The 23,552-nt window shown below is 46.6% G+C and overlaps 1 protein-coding gene across 1 annotated transcript; it reads left to right on the top strand.

Moving 5' to 3' along the window:
* Window positions 1–5,408: 5,408 nt before the first annotated feature.
* Window positions 5,409–22,886, top strand: SPCS3 (signal peptidase complex subunit 3). Its single transcript, XM_066573507.1, has 5 exons — window positions 5,409–5,704; window positions 14,293–14,368; window positions 17,738–17,812; window positions 19,268–19,383; window positions 22,297–22,886. The coding sequence occupies exons 1-5, from the start codon at window positions 5,562–5,564 to the stop codon at window positions 22,427–22,429; spliced, it is 543 nt and encodes a 180-aa protein (XP_066429604.1). The 5' UTR covers window positions 5,409–5,561; the 3' UTR covers window positions 22,430–22,886.
* Window positions 22,887–23,552: the final 666 nt, after the last annotated feature.

Raw genomic sequence — 23,552 nt, 5'->3', positions numbered from 1 at the left:
GTGACCCCCTTTTGTGTGCGGCCGAGTATTATCCTGCTGGGAAGTGCTTCTTGGAAGCCGCCATGAGAGGAACATATATGGCTGCAGGATGTCCTGAACATATCACTGAGCTGTCATTGTCCCTCATACCACTACTAGGGGGGACCGACTGTTATATGCAATTGCCCCCTAGACCATCACGCTAGTAGTGTGCCAAACTCATCAGCAAAGGCAGGATTGTGGCACTCGCCCCTAGGCCTCCAGACACGAATATGGCCATTGATAGTGCCCAAATTAAACCTGGTTTCGTTGCTGATGACAACGCGGTTCCACTTTGTAATAGTCCATTTTCATTGTTCACGACAGCACTGCAAACAGAGGTGACAGTGGATGGGTGTCATAGGCAATACATGTAATGGACGCCATGAGAGCAAATGTCCTTCAGCCAAGCACCTGGAAGCAGTTCCGACAGACCGAGTGGCCTATAACGATGGTGCCACGTGTCTAAATGGCAGACCACGAAACAGTTGGAGCTGATCGTGCTTGTTGGACAATCAGATGATAATCTCTACTGGTGGTCTGTCCACAGTGTCCTGAGCCCGATTGCCTTGTATGCTAGCCCTCATGTATCCACTGGTAACATAGTATGTAAGGCCGAAAAAAGATACATGTCCATCCAGTTCAGCCTATTACCTTCGAATGTTGATCAAGAGGAAGGCAAAAAAACCCAGTAAAGTGCAATGGCCCAGAAGGGTCCTACAAAAGTGCTATCGCTAATTATATATAGGTTTGCAATTCATCCAGGGCATGCAAGGGTTAATTCTGGGTTAATCTGCCCTGCAACAAAGCTAAATTTAATCTGCCCGACAACCAGCTATTTTTCATTGGCTGCCATCAGTCTGAGCTCTAATTGGCCAGTCTTTCTGGAGAGTTGAAAAATATTATTGGCTATCTGACAGTGGGCTGACAGTTAAGAGGCAGGCTGTGATTGGTGAGTGTGTTGCAGCACCAGAGCCCCCACGGGACGCGTATTATTAAATTCCACACCACCTCCACACCATTTGCAACCTGATTGGCTGTTTGGATTAACTGATTCACGGTGCTTGGTTATTTGGGTTGGCTGATTCACTGTAACTGGTTATTTGGGTTTGCTGATTCATGGTTATTGGTTGTTTGGGTTGGCTGATTCACGGTGACTGGTTATTTGGGTTTGCTGATTCACTGTAACTGGTTATTTGGGGTTGCTGATTCATGGTTATTGGTTGTTTGGGTTGGCTCGAGTAGAGGTGTTGGATATTAGTGTATCTTGATGCCATCAGGAACTCCTGGTGGAGTGAAGATTGACAGGAGGGGTCACACCCCCGGTTGCTGATTGGCTGCACAGCAGGTCCTGGAAGGAGGCCAGTAAGGGAACAAGGAACATGCAAGGGCTTAGTCAGAATGTCATACATCGGCCTGGGGTAGCAGCCTGGCAGCCCCCTGTGTAACTCTCATCCCCAGTGCGGGCACACAAGGCAAGCGCCCTTCTCCTTGCAATGTCATAGTGAAATCTCGGGCAGCAGCACTGAGTCCACAGCGGGGAGTGGTGAGGGGGGCAGTCTAAGAGGCGGCTGGCACTGTGTGGAGCAGCAAATGGGACAAAGCAGCGGGGGAACAGTGTTGTCAGAGGCACCGGCGTCCCCTGTGCAGCCAGGAAGGAGGAAATTGTCAGCTGCTGTACGGGACGGAGAACTGATGCGGCGGCACGGCAGAAAGGCATGCTGTGTGACAGGTGGTGGCGTGGAACAAACAGGCATGCTTGGCCCGGGACTGAGTGCTCATCCGTCGGGGTTCGCCAGGGAGTAATCCCTCTGAATTTCCGCGGAAGGCAGGGGTGATACTCCGTGCTTCATCGTGTGCATAGCTGTGTTGCCGCAGCTATACACACACTGCTTCTAGAACCTTGTACGCTTGACCCAATCGGGAGCTGGGGGTGTGACAGGGGTGTTCTCCCTGTCAAACCCCTAGTTCCTGGTGGCGTCAAGATACACTAATACTGAGGTGGTGTGGAATAGGAATATATGCGCACGGGACAACGCGAAAGGATGTGACAGTTAGTTTAGAGAGAGCGGTTGGAGATAAAAATTAAGTTTTAATCAGCTAGTCAGAGAGCTAGGCGAACTGAGGAAACGACATGAGGCAGATGATGGAGTAGGTGAGAGCTGTGGAGAGGGAAGGACCGAAGCCCATCTTCAAGTGGTAGTCCCTGAGTGTGATTCTGTACATGCAAGGTAAAGTGTAAAGGCGCCTGATAGCCATAAGATGGCCCAGAGGTGACAAAGGCCTAGTGACAGACCAGAAATGACAGAGGTCTAGTGACGGCCCAGAAGTGACAAAGGCCTAGTGATGGCCCAGAAGTGATAGAGCCCTAGCGACGGCCTGGAAGTGACAGAAGCATAGTGACGGCCCAGAAGTGATGGAGGCCTTGTGACAGCCCAGAAGTGACGGAGGCCTTGTGAAAGCCCAGAAGTGACAGAGGCCTAGTGACAGCCCAGAAGTAAGAGGCCTAGTGACGGCCCAGAAGTGAGAGGCCTAGTGACGGCCCAGAAGTGACGGAGGCCTAGTGACGGCCCAGAAGTGACGGAGGCCTAGTGACGGCGGCCTTGTGAAAGCCCAGAAGTGACAGAGGCCTTGTGAAAGCCCAGAAGTGACAGAGGCCTTGTGACGGCCCAGAAGCGAGAGGCCTTGTGACGGCCCAGAAGCGAGAGGCCTTGTGACGGCCCAGAAGCGAGAGGCCTAGTGACGGCCCAGAAGCGAGAGGCCTAGTGACGGCCCAGAAGCGAGAGGCCTAGTGACGGCCCAGAAGTGAGAGGCCTAGTGACGGCCCAGAAGTGAGAGGCCTAGTGACGGCCCAGAAGTGACGGAGGCCTAGTGACGGCTCAGAAGTGACGGAGGCCTAGTGACGGCAGAAGCCTAGAGACGGCCCAGAAGTGACAGAGGCCTTGTGACGGCGCAGAAGTGACAGAGGCCTTGTGACGGTCCAGAAGTGAGAGGCCTTGTGACGGTCCAGAAGTGAGAGGCCTAGTGACGGCTCAGTAGTGACAGAGGCCTAGTGACGGCCTGGAAGTGACAGAAGCCTAGTGATGGAGACCTAGTGATGGCCCAGAAGTGATGGAGACCTAGTGATGGCCCAGAAGTGATGGAGGCCTAGGGACAGCGCAGAAGTGACGGAGGCCTAGTGACGGCCCGGAAGTGACAGAAGCCTAGTGACGGCCCAGAAGTGACGGAGGCCTAATGACAACCCGGAAGTAACGGAGGCCTAGTGACGGCCTCAAAGTAATAGAGGCCTAGTGACCGCCGAGAAGTGACAGAGGCCTAGTGAAGCGCTCCTGAGTGACGGAGACCCTGTTGCAGCCGGGACCAGGATTTGTCTAATACTAGTAACAGTAAGGCTGTGTTGTAAATTGACACATCTCAGAAGACCCACAGTGCATAAATGGTGATATTGCTGCCTCATCTCTTCTAAATATCCTTGGCCATCCTCCATGCAAATTCTTTATCTGCCAACCTAATGTCTGTGGAGAATTGCTGCCTAGTTTCACCTTATACTGAGTCAAATGCTGTTTTACTTGCTCTTCTTATGAAATTACAGTAAAGGTTTATTTTAATATTTTCATAACCACTAGCCTCTGTGTATTACTGACTCTTCTCACCTAACTATTGTGTTACATACCTCGTTTCTCCAAAAATAAGACCCTGTCTAAGGGCTCACACCCACTTGCGTTTTTTTAACGCTACGATATCGCTGCAGTTTTTTAATGCAATTGTCAATGAAACATCGCAAGTTGGTGCTTTGCAATTTTTGTGTGATGCGTTTTTAACATTAAAAAGTCCCATTGACAATCGTGTTAAAAAAATGCAGCTAAATCACGTGAAAAAAACGCTCAAGAAAAACGGAAGTGTGCAGGAACCCTTATATTAATTTTTGCCCCAAAAGAGGGACTAGGTCTTTTTTTTTTTTTTGGGGGGGGGGGGTCATAAATTTTCCTAGCAGGCTTGGTCCAGGTCCCTCTCGCTTCTCTTCTTTGATCTGGCGCGCACTTCCCATAGTCCTCGGTGCTCATACAACATCACTTACTGGTTACGGGATTCATAAATCCCGCCTCAAGCAAGCGATGGCTGTGATTGGCTGAGCAGCAATCGAAGAACCAATTAATGAGTTTCAGCCCGAAGAAAAATAGTCATCAGTTCGTTCACTATTTGTTCTATTTAAATGGTAGCAGTTCTGTTTTTTGGGGCGGCTGAATGACTGGAGGGGAGAGGTGCTTGTTTGCCATGTTAAAGACAATGAGCACTGAGTATTTCTTTGCAGAACACAATGTTTTTTCTTCACACTAATTAAAATCCTGCTGACTCCTAGATTGCTCCTATAAACACACACCCACCTGAGCAAACAACGTATACTAAGTTTACTTAAAGGGGCTGTCCGGCCGTGACAAGTACATTTATTCACTAGTGTATGGCCATTACAAAGCACTTCATAATATAGTGTGTGCTTTGTAAATGAGCCATGCAGAAGTTATTAGAAATATATACAACGCCGGGCGCTTTACGCCATGGGACTACGTCTGTGTGATCTGATGCATTGGAATACAATGCGCTAGATCGTAGCGTATATAGACCGGCCGTGAAAACGGCGGTAGATATACTCTCATGTAAATAAGCCCTAACACATAGGGGGAGATGTATCAAAACTAGTGTAGGGGAAAAGTGCCTATAGAAACCAAATTCAGTGTCTCGATTTCCAGAAACTCTTTGGAATTTGAACATTTAAAGGGTTTGTACAAATTATTATTTTTTTTTTTTTTTTTATGCCCCCGCCCCAAGCCATCCACGATTAATATCCTTATTCAGGTGCCAGAGCGCCCCTTCAGCTCTCCGGCACCAAGGCATCTGACAGGTGACGTCCCGGGTCTTCTGGCCTGGTGACATTCAGTAAACGTTCCGTGGACTTTTAACGTTTACAAGACGTCACTGATGACATCTCTGTATGGCCTCCTATTGGCTGCAGTGGTCACATGGGTTAACAACCACATGACCGCTGTACAGTGTAAACAACACAGTGGAGGACAGGAATAGCAACAATGTTGTCCTAGCAATGGAGAGGTATTATTATTTTTTAATATATCTGTCATCCCTTACTAGTATAAACCAGAAAACCCCTTTATATTTGATTGGTTGCTAAGGGCAACTACTACACTTTCCCTTTGCACAGCTGCAATACCTATAACACATGTTTAGCACACTAGTGAGCCAGAAGAAAGCTCCACAATACAGCCAGGGCAAGCAGCCAGTAACAAAAATGGCCGCACATGTTTAGTCACGTGATTCTTACGTCTCGCCGCACGCCGGTTCCCGAGACGCCGTGTTCCTGTGTGGTGACCTTCCGACCCGGAAGTGACTGTGTACGGCGAGTCGCTTGGCTCAGACAGACAGCTCAGCGTTATCCTCAGCTTCCTGTCTCCTAATTCCCCCTGCAGTGACAGGAGCTCCGAGCTGTCCGTCCGCCGTATCACGTCCGTGCCTGCCCTCACCCCAGCGCCATGAACACCGCTCTGTCCAGGGCCAACTCCCTCTTCGCCTTCTCTCTGAGTGTTATGGCCGCGCTCACTTTTGGCTGTTTCATCACCACCGCATTCAAGGACAGAGTGGTGCCCGTCAACATCCACGTCTCCAGGGTGACGCTGTGAGTACTGCTGCCTGCAGGGGAGCTCCACTGATGTAGTAATGTGGGCATCATGCTGGTCCTTCTGTGCCCATTGCCAATGGGCACCATGTAATCTGCAGATTGTAGAACCTGCTGATAATGACTGGGGGTGATCAGAGGTGATGTGGCCATCACTGCCCGCCATGATGGGCGCTGCAGCCCTTGCAGTATGTAATCCCGGTATCCATGGTGACAGCGATCGTTACATTGGGCACAATGTTTAGTTTATGTCACTATTTGGATGCCCCCTGTATACGTCCTGCCACCTGACTAGGCGGGCATGTGTCATACAGAGCATATAGGAGTCCAGGAAACAACAGCCAATGGTCGGCTCACCCGAATGTGATCCATCCATATGGTACACCGTCCTACCAAAAGTAGTCGGACGCCTGAGCAAGAAGCAAAAGTAGTATTTACTTCCATATGTTAATACTTAGTGGGGCGCCTTTGGCCCTAATGACATTGGATACTCTCCGCTGCATACTTATTACTAACATATAATACACTTCAGCTGGTATTTCCCTCCATTCATCCTGCAAACAGCTGGTGAGTTCTTTGTTTTTAAGATGATGCATTGGCCCGTTTACAGAGATGCAAAGAGCATTGTCATTGGGCAGTTGAGCAATGGTAGAACTTTCTATGGAGTGATGAATCTCGCTCCCCCATCTTCACATCAGATGGCTGTACCTGGGTGTGGAGGATCTTGGGGAACACCTTCTGCCTGTGTGTGTTGTGCCAACAGTTAGGTACGGTGGAGGTTCTGTTATGGTCTGGGGATGTCTTGCGTGGCATGGTCTCAGTCCATTGGTTGTAGGGACAAGAGCTATGAACACGGCGGTGTACCTTCACATTCTAGACAACAATGTAACAATATTGGTCGGCCATACTTCCAACAATACAATGCGCCTTGTCATAAATCCCATGCCGTTTTATGTTGGTTGGAGGACATGGATATTCCAGGATTGGACCAGCGGCACAGTCTGACCTGAACATCTTTAGGATGAACTGAAACATTGGGTTAAGAAAAATGAGCAGCGTCCATCTTCTTTAAGAGAACTCAACAGATGTTTGCAGGACGAATTTAGGGAAATACCAGCTGAAGTGTATCAGACAGTAGAAAGTGTGCCCTGCTGTACTGCCTCTAGCTTGGATGTAAGATGTGATACAGGCGGGCATAGAGGCTCTAGTACCCTGTTGTACCATCTCTAGCTTGGATACAAAATGTGATACAGGCGGGCATAGAGGCTCTAGTACCCTGTTGTACCGCCTCTAGCTTGGATGTAAGATGTGATACAGGCGGGCATAGAGGCTCTAGTACCCTGTTGTACCGCCTCTAGCTTGGATGTAAGATGTGATACAGGCGGGCATAGAGGCTCTAGTACCCTGTTGCACAGCCTCTAGCTTGGATACAAGATGTGATACGGGCAGGCATGGAGGCTATGGTACCCTGTTGTACTGCCTCTAGCTTGGATGGAAGATGTGATACGGGTGGGTATGGAGGCTCTAGTACCCTGCTGTACCACCTCTAGCTTGGATACAAGATGTGATACAGGCGGGCATGGAGGCTCTAGTAGTACCCTGTTGTACTGCTTCTAGCTTGGACGGAAGATGTGATACGGGCAGGCATGAAGGTTCCAGTACCCTGTTGTACCACCTCTAACTTGGATATATGATGTGATGCGGGCATGGAGGCTCTAGTACCCTGTTGTACTGCCTCTAGCTTGGACGGAAGATGTGATACGGGCAGGCATGCAGACTCTAGTACCCTGTTGTACTGCTTCTAGCTTGGATATATGATACAGACAGGCATGGAGGCTCTAGTACTATGTTGTACTGCTTCTAGCTTAAACCGAAGATGTGATATGGGCGGGCAGGGAAGCTCTAGTACCTTGTTGTACCACCTCTAGCTCGGATATGAGATGTGATACGGGCGGGCATGAAGGCTTTAGTGCCCTATTAGGCCGCCTCTAGCTTGGATACAAGATGTGATACCTGCAGATATGGAGGTATGGTATCCTGAAGCATATCGCTCTACATTTCTGTAACTGAGCCTCTAGATCAGGCAACATCGTAGGTTGTTGAAGTTGGTGTCCCAGATGGTCCCATACATGTTCTATTGGCAATAAATCTGGTGATGAGGCAGGACATGGAAGTGTGACAATGTTGTAGGGGCTTCCTGTGACCCCCTTGTGTGTGCGGCCGAGCATCATCCTGCTGCCTCTTGGAAGCCGCCATGAGAGGAACACATGTGGCTGCAGGATGTCCTGAACATATCGCTGAGCTGTCATTGTCCCTCGAACCATTACTAGTGGTGACCAACTGTCATATTTGATGGCCCCACAGACCAACACACCAGCAGGGGGCAGTGTGACACTCCACAGCAAAGGCAGGGTTGTGTTGCTCACCCCAAGTTCTCTGGTCATGAACTCAGCTGTTAGTGTCCAAACTAAACCTGGATTCATTGCAGTTTTGTTGTTCATGACACCACTGTAAACGAGGCATCGGTGGTCGTCAGAGGCCGTACATGTAATGGGCACCATGAGACCAAATGTCCTTCAGCCAAGCACCTGGAAATGGTTCTACCAGACACAGGAGTGTAACGCTGGCGCCCCCTTCCTCTGGATGACGGACAACAAAACAGTTGGAGCTATTGGTGGTGCTTGTCGGACAATCTACTGTTGGTCTGTTGGGGGCATCCTCAGCCCGGTCACCTTGTGTGTGCCCGCACGCATCCACTGGTCCCAACACCTACTAATGCCCCTCTTGCATGATGAGAATCTCATGATTCTCGTTGACCCCCGTGAATGAGCTGGTGACCTCATCGTTTGGTGTATCACATTGGTATTCCAGTCACTGAACGATCTGTGTATAAACTGCCCGATAAGTGATTGAGCCGGCGCTGATTTTTATGCCGGCAGAAACAAAACAACAAACACGAAGCGCGCAATTCTAATTCGTCCGGTCATTGGCTCGCGTTTAAACTGGACGCTAATCATTCTGTATAAATGCAGCATTACAGTCTGGCCAGAACGGCTGGTGGGGACAATTCATCACTACCACCATCCAACTTCTCACATCCCTAAAATGCGCCCCCTCAGACTCTGGTAACGGGGGGAATATCTGACTGCGTCATAGAGGCGTCTAGTGGCCACGGGGGGAATATCTGACTGCGTCATAGAGGGGACTAGTGGCCACGGGGGGAATATCTGACTGCGTCATAGAGGGGACTAGTGGCCACGGGGGGAATATCTGACTGCGTCATAGAGGGGACTAGTGGCCACGGGGGGAATATCTGACTGTGTCATAGAGGCGTCTAGTGGCCACGGGGAGAATATCTGATTGCGTCATAGAGGGGACTAGTGGCCAACAAGCTCCACACAAGCGGTAGGAGAGGTCACTACACACAAGGAGCCTCTGAGAGCCTTTTGTAGGCCAAGGGGGAACCACTTTCAGGTCCTCTGGTGACAAGACCGTTCATCTAATTACGCCTACTGTCTCCTACAGCTAATGTAGAGGCAGACCAGCAGGAAGGCTGGAGCATGCGGCGATGGGAGCAATCTACTCAGTTGTCTCTTCTGCTGCCCGAAACTTTAAATACATCGGAAAACACTGTTAAGGCCCCTGTACACTTCATTGGAAAATTGTTGGAGGACCTAATGAACATTTCCATCGTAACGATCCTTGCACCTTCATTGCCCAAGGCTAACGTCTTCACATGGACAAGTGTTATATGGGGCCGTGAATCCCCGTATCGCGCTCCCCGCCATGTGAATTCCCCATAGATGTGAGGCGGTTTCACGCCAAAACAGCCTTATATCACTTGTTTTCAGTGGGACCTCACATCGCGGGCACCTGGCACATGGTGCCATGCAAGAAAACATCGCTCATGTGTATGACCCCATTTAAAAGAATGGGGTTCATATTTGTGCTTCTCGCAACGCACAAATCTTGCATGACTTTCTCGCCCGTGTGAAGGCAGCCTAACAGTGCTGCCATGTGAACTGCGCAATTCCAAACTAAATGGGCTTGAGGTTTTCAATGTCGGCTTGTAGCACCGCCAGAACACATTAGGCTAATTCACTTATTTTATTTCTGCCCCTTCAGTCTTGTGGATGAGGGGCCTGTAGAGAGCGCTGTATTCTAGTCATGTACATTGTGGCCTGTAGGATACTAGATTTCACTAGCTCCCTCTTTAATTATGCTTTCTTTTTGCCATATTTGATACAACAGTCTTATTTAGTCATACTTCTTTTAACCCCTTCTCAGAATAAAGTCCCTTCCCCCACCCTTGTATAGCCACTTATTTTCCTGCAGGAGATATGTAGCCTTGCATGTGGGAGGGCCCGTTCACAGCGGTGCGGCGGGGGTTCGTTTGGAGCCTCTCGTGCAGATCTGGCAGAAAACCGTGTGCTCTCCGGTTCTGCGCAGTAAAATGGAAGCTGGACCGATACCATTCTAGTTAATGTTGTTTGTTCTGCTCCAGCATGTGCCGGTCCGGTGGTACCATTATTTTCATTGTTCCACTCCGAGGACAGAGCCGAAGAATAGAAGCCTCCCTTAGACTTGGCGCAGGCATGAGGGAGGCCTCATATGGTCCAGTGTTGGGTCACTCTGTATAGCGGAGCTCATGTGAGGCTTTATGGTATTACAGAAGGGCCGGTCCAGATGGGTAAACCTGTGGAATGAAGTGCTGGGGCCATGTTACATTTCCTCTGTACTTGTGCACCAGTGCTGTGGCAAAGATAGTGGCACTTTCAGCATGGTGCCATCATTTCTGGAAAGTGCCCAGAGCTTAAAGCCCTAGCAGGGTGTCTGGGCAACAAAAATATCATTTTATACCCTGATCAGCCATAACCTTAAAAGCACCTGCCGAATATTGTGTCCATTTCCCTTGTGCCGTCAGAAGAGTTGTGATTCCTTGAGGCCCGGGCTCCATGAGATCTCTGAAGGTGCCCTGTGTATCTGCCCCAGATGTCTTACGTTTTGAGGCTGAGCCTCCGTTGGTCACACCCTATTTTGTAATTGCAGTTGAGGCGGACGGTAGCGCTGCCGACGTCTTAGGCCACTCTCACACAAACGTCTTACGCCATGAGAACAGCATTTTACAGTGTTTTTGGGAGCGGTTGCCTGCGTCTTTACTGCATATTTTGTACCCTAAAGACGGAGGCAAAGCAAGCTGATGACGTCACTTTCCCGGTGGCATTGTAAGTAGCGTTAACACTGTGCACAGCGTCTTACAGCATTTTTAACGCACCCCGTTCACTTCAATGAGTGATGCAGGACATCCAAAACGCTCTGGAACGCTGAAAACAGAACATGCAGCATTCGTTGTAGCGCTAAAATACTGATCTGAGAGGCCCTGCAGGAATTAATGGAGGCTGGGGGCAGCGGGCTTAGTGGGCATTCAAAAAGGCAGCTAAATGTTATAGAAAAAAAGAATGCCTGTGAGGCCTTAGCTGTAGTGCACAATACAAATAGTCACTTATACTATAGTGATCACATCCTTATCTCCAACACCCCACCCCCCAAAGCTGTGTACTTTTAGATGTAATCTACTGCCTGTTGGAAATGGACTATGAAGAACATTCCTCCACCCCTACCCCTTTTCCATACAGAACCTGTTAGTCAGCCTGGCTGACAGATTTAGCAAGAACTGCAGTCCTCCAGCTTGTAGTGTACCACTGCACACTGCAGGGGGGGAGGAGATGGTGAAGCAATTTCTAATCCATTTTAACAGCTATTTTTGCTTTATGAAGGTGCACCGGGGTATCTCTACCCTTAAGGCTGCGCTCACAATAACCTTGATTTCAACTGATCCAGTTTAACTTAAAATGGATCTCAGGAAAATGGAAGTGAAACGTGAAGCTTTCCTTCACTTGTTGGCGGATTTATAAAGCGTAATCCTCAAAAAATGGATGGAATGCTTTCTGTCCTTTTTGTTTCACAGCATTGAAAATGAATGTGATATGACTTGTCCTCTATGCTGCTATTGGAGCATAATTGAATTTAACCCCTTCCCGCTCCAGGACGTACATTTACGTCCTGGAGCGTCAGGGTATGTATAAAGAGAGGTCGCGGGGCAACCTCTCTTCATACAGCGCGGGCGTCAACTGTTAAATTACAGCTGACACCCACGGGCAATAGCTGCAATCGGCCGTGCTGCCTATCGCGGCTATTAACCCTTTAAATGCCGCTGTCAATTCTGACTGCAATGGAAGCCGTCCCTGCGACTTTCTTTTTTTCCCACACAGCATAGAACATGCTGCAGTTCTTTCCCGTAAGCAAAAAGAAAGATGAATCTTTTAACATGGCATGTCTATGGACGGACATTGCTGCAGAATTCGGGGCAGGCATCTGGCTGTGAATTCTGCAGCGATAATCCGTCTGTGGGCATTGGGCCTTGGGCTGGGCTCACCCATGTGCATTTGTATTGGCGATTTCGTGATCCATGAAAGGCATGCATTTTCAATTGTCCGTTCACACTCGCAGATACGAATTGTGTGTTCCGCGAGCGGAAGAAAAATCACAACATGCTCCATTTTGCTGTGGAATCCACGTGGATGACCTCCATTGATGTCAATAGAGGCGTCTGACCCGCAGCACATATGGAATTAACATTGCATATGGGCTGGGGGTACCCGTGTCATCACTAAATGATGGCGTGGGGCATACAAATAAACCCCCCCCCCCCCCCCCCAAAAACTGTACTACACATGACCGCCTGCAAGTCTCTAGGTCATCCACAGTACAGTATAGTGGAGTACGCAGGGTCGCCGGCCGGGTGCACAGCTGGAATCTGCTGCTGACCTCCCGCATGTGGAATCCGCCCCGCCCCGTGTGAGCGCGGCTTTACTCCATCTGACTCCAACTCCAACCAAAGAGGTGTCTGTATCACTATGGAAGTGATTGGTGCCTTGTTTCCGTTTGGGGATTCTTCACTGCGCTGTTTTCAGGAGCTGTCGTCCCCAAGCGGGATCTCGCAGCGTGTATGATAATTCTGTGTGAACGTTACCTTGGGCTACATTCGTACCAATCTGCATTTTTTTTGCGCGCGGATGCGAGGTTTTTTTTTTTTTTTTCAAAACTGCCTCGCATCACTTTTGTGAAATAGCGATTTCCCCCGGCACGTGTTCCATGCGCCTCTGAGGATTGCAGGGGTTTCCCATTGATTTCAGTACATGTTTACTATGCAAGGTCTTCTAAAGTCTCACTGAAAACAATGGGCGATGCGTTCCAAGGGAACACCAAAAGATGCTACGAGGGGGAAATCACTCATGTGAATAAGCCAATTCAAAAGAATGGAGGTCATATTTGTGCGTCTCGCATCGCACAAAACCGGCGTGAGATTCTCTCCCTCACACAGATAAGCTGCTGAGCACTGTGATATTACACCTTGGTGCGGCAGGTAAGCACGTAGGATCACTCGGGGGTCCCAGCAGTTGGACGCTGCGATCTGCTTATAGACCATTGTAACAATTGGGTATAGTCTAACCTGGAGAAGCCCTTTCTAAGGCCTCGTTCAGATGAGAGTTTTTGTGTGTACATACGTCCGCACAAAACCGCGCGCCTATTAGAACCATTGGTTCCCTATGGTGTGTTTACATGTCCGTATTTTACAGGTGTGAAAACGCACGTACCCGCAAGACATAGGACATGCGTGCACCATAGGTCCATAGTGCGTGTCAATATTCCCCGCGGGGAGTCCTTGTCACTGAACACTGTGACAGCACTGTCACAGTGTTCAGTGACAAGGGAACTCCCCACAATGAGTAAAGAATCCCCTGCCACAGCTGTGGCAGAGAATCGCAAAGCTGGCCTATTGATTTCAATGGGGATGCCGCTGCCTCCGGCCCCATTGAAAGCAATGGCCTGCCAGCAACCTCTGCAGTGATTTTCGGGGAAGGGCTTTTAAATATAAGCCCTTCCTTGAAAATCATCCCTAGCTGTAGTTTAAAAAAAAAAAAATAATAATAATAATATATATATACATATATATATTCGCCTCTCTGCCGCTGCTGGGGCTCAGGTGTGTCTAGCCGCTTGGGTCCCGGAACTGTAATGAAGTTCTTTCAGCAGGCGGGGAGTTAAAATCTACGCCTGCTGAAAGGGCTGCGTCTGATTGGCTGAGCGCTCAGCCAATCGCAGGCAGCAGTCAGCCATTCATTGGCGCTCCCATTGCTGCACGGAGCTTCGTTCACGCGTGTTTGTGCACACCTACGCATGTGCAGATGCACGCTTATTTTGAACGAGGCCTTCGAGATGGAATTGCCCCACAAAGCTTCTCCTGGTAATTGCTGTACTGTGCATTGTTCTTACTACACATCCAATGAAGGATAAATGTATGAGGTGGGATTGCACAATGCAGATGTGTAGCGCAGGGCCAGCTGGACACAACTGTCCCGGCAAGGTCTCCTCTTACCTGCAGCGGTATGTGTGTTGTGTCCCCTGGGGTATGGAGGCTTCGCTGCGTTGGACTTGTTTACGGCTCTTGGCAGTCATGAAGTAGCATCTCCAGCCTCGTATGTCTCCTGTCCGTTATCTGTAATGTTTTATTTCTTGTCTTGCAGAGAGAATGTGGAAGATTTCACTGGCCCCCGAGAGAAGAGCGACCTGGGATTCCTCATATTTGATGTCAATGCCGATATCCTTTCTTCCAGTTTTTCATGCTATTCCTGACTGTTGGGAAACCTAATCCCTCTGATAACAGCTCTGCGGGCCCCAGATCCCAAGGTTATGTATACTTGGTGCCGGTGCCAGGAGTAGCTGACTCGCTGGGGGGGGGGGGTGACTACACATTAGCTACGCTGTCTCATGGGGGCGTCGAGGAGTTACCTGCCCCATCACAGCCTCAAGTTGCTGCTTTGCAGTTCCCCATGCTTTTTGTTCAGACAAAGTACGTGCACGGAGAGATGATTTATAGCTAGCAACCATGAGCATTTAATCCTGTACAGTCACAGCCCTCCTTTTTTTCTTTTTTTTTTGCTCCCCACTTTCCAAAAATCATTTTTGTGTCTCCATTAACATAGCTGTCTGAGGGCTTATTTGGTGCAGGATGTATTTTTCAGTGATACTATTTAACCATACAATGTATTGAAAAAAAACACATTTTTAAGTGAGTTGAAATGAAAAAATGTTTTTTGTTTTTTTTCTGCTGTTCTACTTAAAAAAAAAAAAAGTAATATATAATAAAAATATAATTTTTTCTTTTTTTTGTCACCATCTTCTGACCACCATACTTTACTTTTCCATCATCGTAGTTGTCAGGGCTTGTTTTGTATTTTTGTGGGGCGACCCGTGGTTTCTATTGGTACCATTGAGGAGTACATACAACTTGTTGATTTGATTTTCTATTGATTTTTTTTTTTTTTTTTTTTTTTTTTTTTGAGATAGGGAGATTCTGTCGTGTTTTCTTTCCCTATTTATTGTTCTGACCATGTTCACAATACAGGGTAAATAATGTGTTGCTTTGATAGATTAGACATGGCGATACCATATGTTTTTTTTTAAATAATTGTGATTCTGGGAATTCTTGTTTGTTTTATGTTTTTTTTTTAAACCTGCTAACTTTTTAAATTTTTTTTCTAATAACTTTTTTTACATTTATTTCTACATTTCTTTTTAAGCCCCCACAGGGGACTTGAACTTACAATCCTTTGATTGCGAATACAGTATGATTTAATACCATTGTATTACATTATACCGCATTTTGATAGTCTTTCATTCTTGGCAGTGGAACGGCATCTCACAATTTCATTGTGAGGGCTCCGTTCAGACCCTCAACTCTGATTGGGGCACTTAATTGCCGGGGGCATTTAAATGGTTAACAGCTGTTGCCGGCGGGTGTCAGCAGTCAGAAACAGCCGGCACCCACTCTATGCTCGGTGATCCTGCTCCATAGAAATACTGATGCTGCAGGGCGTTTATGTACACCCAAAAGTGTCAAGCGGTTAAACTGCTGACGAACAAAATATGATCTAGTAATAGTTTTCCATATACAGTGGTGAAAAAAAGTATTTAGTCAGATACCAATTGTACAAGTTCTCCCACTTAAAAAGATAAGAGGCCTGTAATTGACATCATAGGTAGACCTCAACTATGAGACACACCATGAGAAAACACATCCAGAAAATCACATTACCTGATTTTTAACGAATTTATTTGCAAATTATGGTGGAAAATAAGTATTTGGTCATCTACAAACAAGCAAGATTTCTGGGTCTCACAGACCTGTAATGTCTTCTTTAAGAGGCTCCTCTGTCCTCCACTCATTACCTGCAGTAATGGCACCTGTTTGAACTTGTTATCAGTATATAAGACACCTGTCCACAACCTCAAGCAGTCACACTCCAAACTCCACTATGGTGAAGACCAAAGAGCTGGCGAAGGACACCAGAAACAAAATTGTAGCCCTGCACCAGACTGGGAAGACTGAATCTGCAATAGGCAAGCAGCTTGGTGGGAAGAAATCAACTGTGGGAGCAATAATTAGAAAATGGAAGAGATACAAGACCCCTGATAATCTCCCTCGATCTGGGGCTCCACGCAAGATCTCATCCTGTGGGGTCAAAATTATCACAAGAACTGTGAGCAAAAATCCCAGAACCACACAGGGGAACCTAGTGAATGAGCTACAGAGAGGTGGGATCAACGTAACAAAGGCTACCATCAGTAACACACTATGCCGCCAGGGACTCAGATCCTGCAGTGCCAGACGTGTCCTCCTGCTTAAGCCAGTACATGTCCGGGGCCGACTGAAGTTTGCTAGAGAGCATTTGGATGATCCAGAAGAGTATTGGGAGAATGTCATATGGTCAGATGAAACCAAAGTAGAACTGTTTGGCAGAAACACAACTCGCCGTGCTTGGATGAGAAAGAATGCTGAGTTGCATCCAAAGAACACCATACCTACTGCGAATCATGGCAGTGGCAACATCATGCTTTGGGGCTGTTTCTCTGCAAAGGGACCAGGACGACTAATCCGTATACATGAAAGAATGAATGGGGCCATGTATCGTGAGATTTTGAGTGCAAACCTCCTTCCATCAGCAAGGGCACTGAAGATGAAACGTGGCTGGGTCTTTTAGCATGACAATGAACCCAAGCACACCGCCAGGGCAACGAAAGAGTGACTTCGTAAGAAGCATTTCAAGGTCCTGGAGTGGCCTAGCCAGTCTCCAGATCTCATAGTAACATAGTTTGTAAGGCCGAATGAGGACAATGTCCATCTAGTCCAGCCTATCTATCCTTCTGTGTTGTTGATCCAGAGGAAGGCAAAACACCTGATGTTACTATGTTTGACCACTGTCATTGCCATTAAAGGATATATAACAAAGTATTGAGATGAACTTTTGTTATTGACCAAATACTTATTTTCCACCATAATTTGCAAATACATTTGTTTAAAAATCAGACGATGTGATTTTCTGGATGTGTTTTCTCATGTTGTCTCTCATAGTTGAGGTCTACCTATGATGTCAATTACAGGCGCCTCTAATCTTTTTAAGTGGGAGAACTTGTACAATTGGTATCTGACTAAATACTTTTTTTTCCCCACTGTACACACTCAGGCAAATGTGTGTCAGTAAGGGCCCATCCACACTGGCACTATCATGTATGTTTCACCAAAACCAAGAACACAAATGTATGCCTTGCTTAACATAGTTCAACGTATTCCATGTTTGACTGTTTAACCCTCTATAGCCTGTGGGCCGTTAAATGCTACATTTCATCGATGGTCCCTAAATGCCATATCACAGGAAGATCAGCTTTGTAAAACAGGATCTTTGATTTAGAAGCCTTCAGCAATTGTTACCCTCTAAAGAAGCACATGGCAGACTTGTGCCCGCATCAGTGCTCGTAGTTTACATCTGTGTACTAGCGTATGGTTGGCTGTTTTGAGGGTCCTAATTCATTGATCAGCTGATGTTGCCCCCTGAAGGTAAATATTTAGTTCAAACAAGTCTACTGTTGTGTAGAAATGCAAAGTAACAGTTTTCCTTAATGAGCCTACATTTGCAACCGATATTCGACTGGAATGTCAAGCAGTTGTTCATCTACCTATCGGCAGAGTACGCCACTAAGAGTAATGTAAGTATTGTGGTGAAGTAGCGCCCTTGTCTTAAAAAATGTTTGGGAACATGCACACTGCAACAAACAGTATATATAATATTGAGGTCAGGGGTCTTAGTGACCTCTCTTTGAGAATGACCTTTTATAAGGGAGCGTTGACCCTGTGTGTTGAGCCTCCCATCAGAGTTCTATATTAGGACTCGTGACTTGTACCTCTGACAGAAGGCTACAGTATAACTCACTATATAGGCAGGCAGTGGGCTACGCTGCTTACACCGCCCCCTCATCCTCATAGCCACAGCGGTCCGGGAAAAAGTCGCCTGTGTGAATGACTGCTTTCACTTTAATGAGTCTGATTTCTATCCGTTCCAAACTCAAAAAGAGCTCTGCCAGACTTGCCCGTGTGACTGCATACATTAAATCCGCGTCCCACTGGTTTTAATAGAAACCTCTGCTGTAGTCGATGCTTTGTGGGCTTTTTTCACATCCAAACTTTGAAATTTGCGTTTGGGGAAGAAAAAGTGACGTCACTTCTTGATGCGGATTCCATTGTCGAGTGGAATGTGTGAAAAGTGCATGCGGCTTTAACCCACTGAAAAGGGCTAAATCAACATGCGGATCCATAACCATGTATTTACATAGCGATGGCTGTTTTTAGAGGCGAATCCTTGTCTGATTCCAACGTGTGAGCATACCATGAAGAATACATTACACACAGCAAGTTACATTGTTGGCAACTTCATGATAACAAAGACATTTTTTTGTCTATTTATTTTGAATATGAATTAAATGAAGATATGCCTCAAAATGACCCTCAACTATTACAGCCCTCCAACACGACCATATACACTAATGTAACTGTAAAAGGCCAAATGCAGACAGCTGGGTCAGATTCCAACTGACAGATTCTCGCAGCGGGATTCGCCCCTGTGCCCCTGCACTGACCTCCGGCTTACCTGTCCGGCGTCTTCTCTCTGCACTGTGGATGTGCCGGCTGGCACACCGCCGCACATGTGCAGTGCAGGGCCGGTGCGTCAGCAGTGATGTGGCCATGCTAGCCTCTGTGAGCCCCGCACTGAAATGGGACATGCTGCGATTTCCACCCCACAAGTGGAATATCGCACTTGATTTCCGCTTGTAGGCGTGGAAATGCGTTATGGGCTGTATTTGCTGCGTGATCCGGAGCTCCATATCTCACAGTGCAAATACAGCCATGTGCATTAGGTCAAAGTCAAATTCTGACTGCTGGAATACGGAGGGGGAAATAGCGGTGAGATCTTAAGAGGTTAATGGTGGACTCAGACAGCACTTGTATGAGATTGTACCTAATGCATGTGGTCATATGCTATATGGGTGTATAATATTTCCGTCAGAGCTTGTAACATTCCCTGTATAAACCCGTGTATATTGCGCTTGGTATGTGGTAGAATGTATGAAATATTACCCCGGAATATCTTTATGATTTCACTTTAGGCTTTGAACCAGGTTGTGCTGTGGGACAAGATCATCCTCCGGGGAGACAACCCAAAGTTATCTTTAAAGGAGATGAAATCAAAGTATTTCTTCTTTGACGATGGAAACGGTCTGAAGTAAGCATCTGGAAGAAATATATTGTTTTTATTAAAAATCGCTCTTTTCAAGAAGCGAGTGCAAGAGATAAAATTTATAAGGTGAAACCTGACAGAAAAAGCTGATGTGTGTTTACTCTTTGGCTCCGGAATGGTTTGTGATTGATTTGTGGTGACAGAAGGGAGGGTTCTGTAGAAGATCAAGATGTCAGAAGTACTTCAAAGCGGAGCTCTTTAATTATCATTGTCTGATTTAACTTGTAGCGCAGTGTAATGAAACGACTGGCTCCGTACTATTGTCCAAATCTGAACCTCATTACTGGACGTGGTCATAAAATGTCCTTAAGGTTGTGACCTTGCTTTTCAGAGGTAGAATTAGAGGCGCTTATTGTTTTCAATCATAATAATCTTTATATAGCAGCAACATATACCGCAGCGCTTTACAAATTGGGGAAACGTACACGGAATGGGTCAGAATATACAATAAAAAAAAACAATGCATCTTGAACAATAGGGGAGATTGCCTTGCTTAGAAGAGTTTACAGACTACAAGCAGGTTCACACTTAGGATGCTACATACATGCGCATATATATATATATATATATATATATATATATATATATATGTATGCATAAAGCTGGGCATGTCATCACCTGCCATGTTTTTCAATAAACGGATAAGAGGTGCAATGGGATATCTGAGGGGGGCAGTGGGGAATGAGGGTTCACGTTTCCAAGGGTGAGTATAGAAGCAGAATAGATGGAGAATAGCTGTGGGCATTTGCAATTAGCCTGATTGTCTGGGGTAGCGCATTCCAGAGAACTGGTACAGCTCTGGTAAAATCTTGGAAGGGGGAAGTTCGGATTAGAACGCAATGTATTCTAGGCCATAAGCAAAGAGCACGGGTAGGGTGGTAGATAGAGATGAGGGAGGAGATGTAGGGTGGAGCAGCACTCTGGAGGGCCTTACGGATGAGTGATGACTTTAAATTGTATATTTGATAGGCAAGGAGTGCAGGGACTGGCACAGAGTGGAGGCGTCAGTATAACAGCTTGAAAAAAAAAAAAAAGATAAGCCTGGCTGCTGCATTCCGGATGGATTGGAGAAGGGAGAGTTTAGAGAGGGAAAGACCGATCAAGTTCCAATAATCAAGAGTGGATCAGGGTGATCAGTTTTTGCTGCTTCCTCAGTTAGGTAAGGTTGGGTTTGAGAGATGTTTGAGGTGCAGGTGACATGAGTGAGTAAGCGACTGAATATGGGGAGTGGAGAGAAGGTCAGAATCAAATATAACCCAGAGACAGCGAACGTGATGCTGAGGAGTTCTGGAGAAACCACAGACTTGAGACTGAGATAGGTTTAGGTTGGTTGGGAGATGGCGGAAACACAAGTTCAGTTTTTGAGAGATTCAGTTTTAGATAGAGGGATGACAGTGTTAAACAGTGGACAGACAATTGCTAGCATTTTGTAGAAGCAAGTGATGTCACGGGAAGAAACCCAAATTTGTTGATAGTTTGCCCAATAGAGGCCATGTAGATGAAAGAGAGGAGAGGACCAAGGACTGAACCCTGAGCCAGCAAATTATACACTGAGCAAGGTGTCAGAAAAGTAGAAGGAAAAACCATGAAAGAGCGGTATCTTTAAGGGCTCGTTCACACTAGCGTATATCAGCCCGCTGTTTTCACGGTCGGCTGGTATACGCTACGATCTGATGTATTGGATTTCAATGCATCTAATCACATGGTTGTATTCCTGCGAGGTAAAAGTGCCTAGCCGGCCAATATAGCGCCGGGCATTTTTATGTCAGGCCCAAAAGATAGTCCTGTAACTATCTTTTGGGCCGGAATATGTTGGCTACTGCATGGGCTCCTATGTGATCCAATGACGGTGGATTGAGAAGGGAGGTGGGAGGGAGTTTAGCAGCGTAATTGCTAAACTCCCTCCCTCCTCTCTCCTCCCCCTTTTGGCTGATTGCAATGGGAGGGAGCGGGACGGGGACAGGCTCTTTCACTCGTGTTAAAAGCGCTGCAGAATAAGTTGGTGCTATACAAATAAAGATGATTATTATTAAGAGCCCTCAGGCTGATAGAGTGGAGCATATTGAGGAGAATTTGGTGATCTACGGTATCGAATGCCTCAGAGAGATCCAGGAGGATCAGTAGAGTGTGGTCAACATTTGATTTAGCCATCAAAAGATCATTTGACACTTTAGTAAGAGCGTTTTTTATAGAATGTAAAAAAAAAAGGATCAAAGTTTCTTGGGAAATAATTTCCTGCTAGATGTTGTCAATTGTCTCTTTGAATAAACCACCAGATCTTTAGCATGGAGATCTGTCAGAGGGCTGTATTTTAGGGCTGAGGAAGGAGTGAAAAGTGTCACTTTTTTTGGCGGTGCGTGTGAGGGGGGGGGGTATGGGATAGTGAGGAGATGAGGTGTGAAGTGGGCTTGGTTGGCATGGTGAAGGGCAAAGTTGTATGTTCTGAGCATGAATTTGTAGTGGAGGAAATCTGTAGACTGGGATCTTCTCCACATGCGTTCAGCACATCTAGAGCACCGCCAAGGGGAATGCATTTGAGGTGTGATCCAGAGTTACTGCGGTCTGCATCAGGAGGGTTGGCACTTGGTCCACAGAGTAGCTCTGTGTTTTGGCCATAGAGGGAGTCCTGTTCTATGAAGTTCATGTGCCCTAATAGGCCATTAGAACAGGCAGTGCCATCTTAGTACGACCTGTTTAACAACCAAGTTGTAACCCACACAGATTGCCCTTCTCTGCAGTTTGCAGCCACCTTGTGTAGCCATAGGCTGCCGTCGGAGCATTTTCAGGATATGAAGTATATTTAGTCTTTCAGTAACTCCATATAAGTACATGTGATTTTGCTCTGTATGATTACATTTGGTACATTTCTGCTAAATATGTCATGTTTTCCCTTTTCAGGGGTAACAGGAATATCACACTCACTCTGTCTTGGAATGTTGTACCGAATGCCGGCATCCTGCCTCTGGTCACAGGATCGGGCCACATATCTATTCCATTCCCTGAAACTTACAAAACCCCAATGAGCTATTAAATTATTGCAATCTTTCCTACATTGAATTTTTTTATACACCCGTACGTTTCTGTACATCTTGAAGATATCCTGCCTAAATTTCCTACCAAAAGAGAGGTGTTTTATTTACAAATACAGCAAAGCTCCACTTGGCAATAAACCATTTATTGAGAAATGAGTCCGCCATGTAGGTGAGAACGCCCGTGTAAATACCAATGAAATGCCGCAGTTTTTATTTTTTTATTTTGAGCAGGTCTTGGTCTTCCCGGACGCGGGGAAGAGACGGTCATCCATCTGTTCGAAGCAATGCAACATTGTTTGTCTTGTTTTATTCTTCTCTTTGTTTAATAATGGCTGAGCCTGTTATCGGAATAAATGTGATGAATGTATATTGTTTTATATTAGGATATTCATTTGGGAAAACAAATACAATGTCAGCAGTCTAGACACTGTTTTCAAATAAAACGATACAACATGGTATGCGGGGTACTTGCACTTTTGTACTTCTAAACATTTTGGGGAGCGCTGGGTAAATCCATTAATTACTTTCTATAACATATATAATAGCAGATTCTATTTTATATGATTTTTTTTTCGAAAAAATACTCAATGGACAAAATTCCCTAATAAGAGGCCGGCTGCAGGTCCACGCATTCATTAGCTGCGCCTCTCGCTGATCCTGCCACTGGTGTGGATCCACCTCACAATTTGCTGTGTTAAAGGCACACTTAGAAATCGAATTTATTCACAAATTCTTAAAAATGAACCCTATACTAAACAATCACCTATACTAACTAAATAGTGTAGGTGATTATAACAGGGGGAGTTAATGTGTGTAAGTGGGGCTAATACTTTCAGCTTCTCTCTCCTCCGATCTCGCAGGGGAATGGATGAGAGAGAGGCAGTTGCAGCGCTGAAATGCCATGAAAGTTTGTTACTACAACAAACTTTCCCTGCCAGCGCCAAGAGTGGCTGTCACTCGGATGTCGTCATTGGTACCTGAACAGCAGGATAGGACATCAATAATAGATCAGCAGAATCTGTCATAAAGGAATCCTCACAGATTGGATTTTCTGTGTACCGCTGCACTCTTATATGGAGCTGATTTCTGCAGGAAGCAGACAGCTCCGTTCCTACTGCAGTG

Source organism: Eleutherodactylus coqui, chromosome 7 (genome assembly GCF_035609145.1).
Source record: "Eleutherodactylus coqui strain aEleCoq1 chromosome 7, aEleCoq1.hap1, whole genome shotgun sequence".
In the NCBI taxonomy this organism is placed as follows: Eukaryota; Metazoa; Chordata; class Amphibia; order Anura; family Eleutherodactylidae; genus Eleutherodactylus; species Eleutherodactylus coqui.
Note: the sequence above shows the minus strand (reverse complement) of the source record. Positions and strands in the feature narration are given on the sequence as shown.